Raw genomic sequence first — 4,409 nt, 5'->3', positions numbered from 1 at the left:
GCCCCATTTTTTTCCATGAGGAAGGGAATAACATGCAGAGGTTTTTAAAAACTCACTGATTACAATGTCCGGGGGGGGGGGGCAAGGTCATCCCATCTCCTCTGCTACAGTCAAGCCACAGAGAGAAAGACCATGGACAAAACGCAGCAGCTAGGAATGCCATGCCGGGCATCTGATCTCCTGCCCCCCAAGCCAGCACCTTAATCCCACTGCTGCCCCCTCAGTAGTCTTCCATACAGCAACCTTTCTCCACAGAGTCCTTCCTTCTCCCAAAGGAAAACAGCTCCTTTGAGGGACTCCAGTCAAATATTTAACATCCACAAGCTGCCCAGCTGCGGCCTGAAATGCTACTTCTGTCTATCAAGTCCAAAAGAAAATAGGTCATTTAATCTTTGCCACCCAAATCAGGCAACTGCGGGGGGGTTTCGCGTCCGACTGTTGGGAGTGAAATGCGGAGCATGAAAACCTGGGTCTACCTGTTCAGGTCCTGTTACACCCTTCGCATCTGGCCCAAAGGAAAAGGAGAGGTGTTACCTGTCTCAGCAAGTGTAGCTCAGCGCTGTTCACTGAGATGTTCCTTTATGATTCCCCAGAGGTGCCTTTAAGAACAGCCTCTAAGCCACCTCTGTCAATGGATCTGATTATTCGACCAACAGAGAAGTCACAGTGGCGAGCTTTGCATTGAAGTCAAATAGCTTCTGTATCGCATTCAGCCTTTGCCAAGGAAGACGCTTAGCCAAGGCAGCTCCCATTTCAGTACATGTATGTATTTATTAATTGGGTTTTGTTCACCAATACAGTGAAAAATGGCATTAAAATTTACAATGGGTCATTCTTAGAATGTCATGACAATATAATTTTTTTTTGCTTCGTTGTCGTCATAAAATATTGTTGTATATTATTGAAAAGATGATGGTTTCTCATGCACAACAGACAAGAATAAGCTTCTTTTTAAAAAATAAATTAAATTAAATTAAATTAAAGTACAAAATTAAAAACAACTCTGAACGTCTCCTCCTAAGAAAGAGGCATCAAATAACCAGCAAGTTATCTGAACACATTCATAAACAGTGCATTATTATTAGTTTTTTTCCTAAATTCGTCATATTCCTACAAAGTCCATCAACAAAGCCACTGATCACAGTATAAGACTCTTAAATACATTTCTTGTTAACGATAATGTGTGCAAAACCTGGAACACATTCAAGAAGTCCTGTCCAATACTGATATATAATTAAGAGAGAACCATCTTTTTTAAAAATATACCTGCCTTCCCATGGGAAATCCATCTTATAAGAGCTCGTCTATCTGTCTTATGGAGAGAGAGAGAGAAAAAATACGAACAATCTTTTGATGCTTGGACATTAGACATTAGCAGATTGTTGTTAACAAATATTCAGATATAAAAATACAAATATGAGGAGTTCCTGTTAAAAAGAAGCGTGCCATAGTGGGGGTGACTAGTGGCACCAAGACGTGGCACCGAGACCAGGAAGCTCATGCAAAAAAGATGGCGCAAAAATGTCTCTCGACAGCAAAAAACAATCACTGTCTTTTAGGTTATAGTCCATCCTCGTCAGAACCTCTGTCTTCCTCTCAGCACTGCTGGCTTTGGGTTTGCTTCCAAACTGCTGGTATTTTGCAAACGGCTCGGGGGTTTCAGGGTGGGCTGTAGGAGAAGGGAGGGGGGAATACTGTATATAACAGAATGACTGTCGGCTGGAAAGATGGGGGGGACGTGACAGCAAACACAACGAACTGGTTATGTTCAGAGAAGCGTATGTGTGTGTTTCGTGGACTATGCAGCTCCACAGCTGCCACCCCCCACCCCAGAAATCGTGAAAGGTGTAAAGTGCAATGTTAAAGGAGACCCCCACACACACCTAAAAACAGAGAGCGCTGGGCGATCCCGTGGCTCAGGGCTCTCGGAAAAAAACAGCACCGTCGTGTCGTGGCATGGGGTCACCCAAGACAAGGGGGGGTTTCCAACTGCTGCTAAAGACTGGACATGAGAGGGGAGGAGGGGGGTGGGAGGGAATAATGAACAGCCCCCCAGCGTTGACGCGGGCCAAGTTGCTGCAGTGGTCAGCTGCGTTGTCAAAGCGCGTCGGTGGTGCTGAAGTGGACAGCTCCCCAGCTGGGCAAGCGCGTCCGAAGACTGGCGGTGGTGCTGAAACGGACAGCTCCCCAAGGCGCAAGAGCCCCGTGCGGCATCTGGAAGGGTTCTGGAACCGGATTCGACTCCGGGTTGGGTTGGGCGTCGTGCGTTATAGGAGTCAGGAGCGAGACGGGTGGCGGTGACAAGATCTCGGCGTCCCTTTGTGCTCCCGGTTGGGAGCAGAGGAGGGGGAGACGGCCCCCATCGCGTTTACCTCTTCGGTTTGGGGTCTGAGGTGGGGGTGGAGGGTGTTGCCAGCAGCCTCATCTCCTTCCTTCGCTTTCCCGCTTTTGTTGATCACAATCCCAACAAACATGCACAGCCGAAAGTGCTTAAAAATTCAGTGGGGTCAGTCTGCAGTTGGATGCAGGCGCCTGGGCGGCCGATTTATACCCCGGCGGGCGACTTGTCTGTCATGCCCTTCAGCACCTCGTCTATTCTATCGTCTTCGATCACAACTGCAGGGGGTAGAGGACAACAAACACCACGCCGTCAGACGCCGACCGGGCACAGCCTGCCAGATTGACCCCCATCTTGGTGGGTGGGGAGGGGGGGGAGCTTCGCTGGGTCTCTGGTTCTGGGGCTCGATTCCCTCCTCCCCCCCACTCTAACATCTGGTAGTGAAATCTGCTCGGGTGGGGAGGGGGGGAGCCCATTTCCAGATGGTTGCTCGGGGAGCGCAGAGCGGGCTGAGGCGATTAAAAAGGCAGCGCCGCCAGTGGGACGTGCCACAGAAGCCGGACTGGGAGACGCGAATACTGGGGAAACAGCCTGCACTGGCCGGCGCTGGTTCCTCTACTGGGGGCGGGAGAGGTGGAACTGGGGGTGGGGGCAAAGGGGTCAGATCGGAGCCCTGTCCGGAGCCCAGGGGATCCAGAAGTGTGGTCGGAAGGGGGAGGCCTTAGGGGACCAGAGAAGAAAACATCCCTTCTCTCTCTCCCCCCTAGTAGATCTGGTAGCTACGCCAGACAGAGGCGCTCCCAAATAAGACAGAAGGGGGTTTGGAAGCCAGAACTGAAGCCTGGCTGGGCTGGGGGAGTGAGCCGAGAACCCCCCCCCCAAGGAGGGGGGCGCAGGACCCAAAGGAGGCGAGGGCGCAGGCTTACCTCTCTTGGCTCGGCCAATCTGCCCCAGCTTGGGAGGCCTCTTGGACTGGTTGCCCCAGGAGTTGGTGTCCTGCAGGCGGCAGCTGAAGGAGAGCTCGCTGACTTCGGAGTCGGCCCCATAGCGGGCCACTTTCTCGTCGCCGTAGGGCAGGATCTCAGACATGCTGGCGGCGGCCTGGGGAGCCGGCGGAGGAAGGGAGGCGGCGAGGGAGAGAGCAGGAGCCGGACGGCCAGGGCTGGCAGCTGCTGGTGCGCGCAAGCGGACGAGTGCGGAGCCGGGCAGCCTCTACCAGCGTCTGAGCCGAGCGCTGGGGACAGCCCTACATCATAAAGGAAACCCAGGCGGAAGGATGAAGTCATGCATCCGGGCCTGAGCGGGCTGAGCTCCTGCTAGGGGAAGGTCCTCCCCCAGCGCTCTCCCCCCCTCCCCATCTTTTCGGGCAGGGAAGGGAGGCGGTGCCATCCAGGCGCCAGGGTGGCAGGATGAAAACGAGGCTGCAGTCAAAGCGCCGGGGGAGGGGGGACACATGATGGGGGGCTAAGGGGTTCTTTGGCATCCCACCCCAAGGAGGGTGGCTTGCCTGCAGATCCCCCAGGGAACCCCCAGGGACGCTGGGAGTTGCCGAGCCCATCCACACATAACAACAACACACACACCCCTCCAGTCGTCACTGCGTTTTGCCATGCAAGCAACGTGGAGTCCCTCTTTTCCTATCTTGTAACTGGATGGCCAGCCACGGGGCTTTTGTTTGGATTTTGGCGGAGAGAAGGTTTTGGAGCATGTGCAGAGGTTCAGTCTCCCACCCACCCACCCACCCACCCCACACATCTGGGATTAGAGGACAGGTTGCCCAAATCAAATTGGACGGTACCAGTGATGGGATCCAAACATTTTAGTAACAGGTTCCCATGGTGGTGGGATTCAAACTGTGGCGTAGCACCAATGGGGCTGGACAGGGCATGACAAGGGCATGGCCAGGCATTCCGGGGGCGGGGCATTCCTGGGTGGGGCTGTGGCAAGGACGCAGCCGCTACGCCAGTCCTTGAGCGGGAAACGAATGCACGCGGGCGCAGGCTGCCACGCACGCCGGTGCACCTCCTGCTAGACTGCTTCAAGTTCTGCGTGCTACTGCTGAGAGGAGGGG

General features: G+C 54.0%; 1 protein-coding gene across 1 annotated transcript; it reads right to left on the bottom strand.

The window, feature by feature from the left end:
* Positions 1-746: 746 nt before the first annotated feature.
* Positions 747-3,638, bottom strand: CAMK2N2 (calcium/calmodulin dependent protein kinase II inhibitor 2). The gene is made up of 2 exons (XM_048506512.1): positions 3,265-3,638; positions 747-2,616 (listed from the first exon to the last, which is right to left on the bottom strand). The coding sequence occupies exons 1-2, from the start codon at positions 3,425-3,427 to the stop codon at positions 2,546-2,548; spliced, it is 234 nt and encodes a 77-aa protein (XP_048362469.1). The 5' UTR covers positions 3,428-3,638; the 3' UTR covers positions 747-2,545.
* Positions 3,639-4,409: the final 771 nt, after the last annotated feature.

The sequence above is a fragment of the Sphaerodactylus townsendi genome, linkage group LG08 (genome assembly GCF_021028975.2).
Source record: "Sphaerodactylus townsendi isolate TG3544 linkage group LG08, MPM_Stown_v2.3, whole genome shotgun sequence".
Classification (NCBI taxonomy): domain Eukaryota; kingdom Metazoa; phylum Chordata; class Lepidosauria; order Squamata; family Sphaerodactylidae; genus Sphaerodactylus; species Sphaerodactylus townsendi.
Note: the sequence above shows the minus strand (reverse complement) of the source record. Positions and strands in the feature narration are given on the sequence as shown.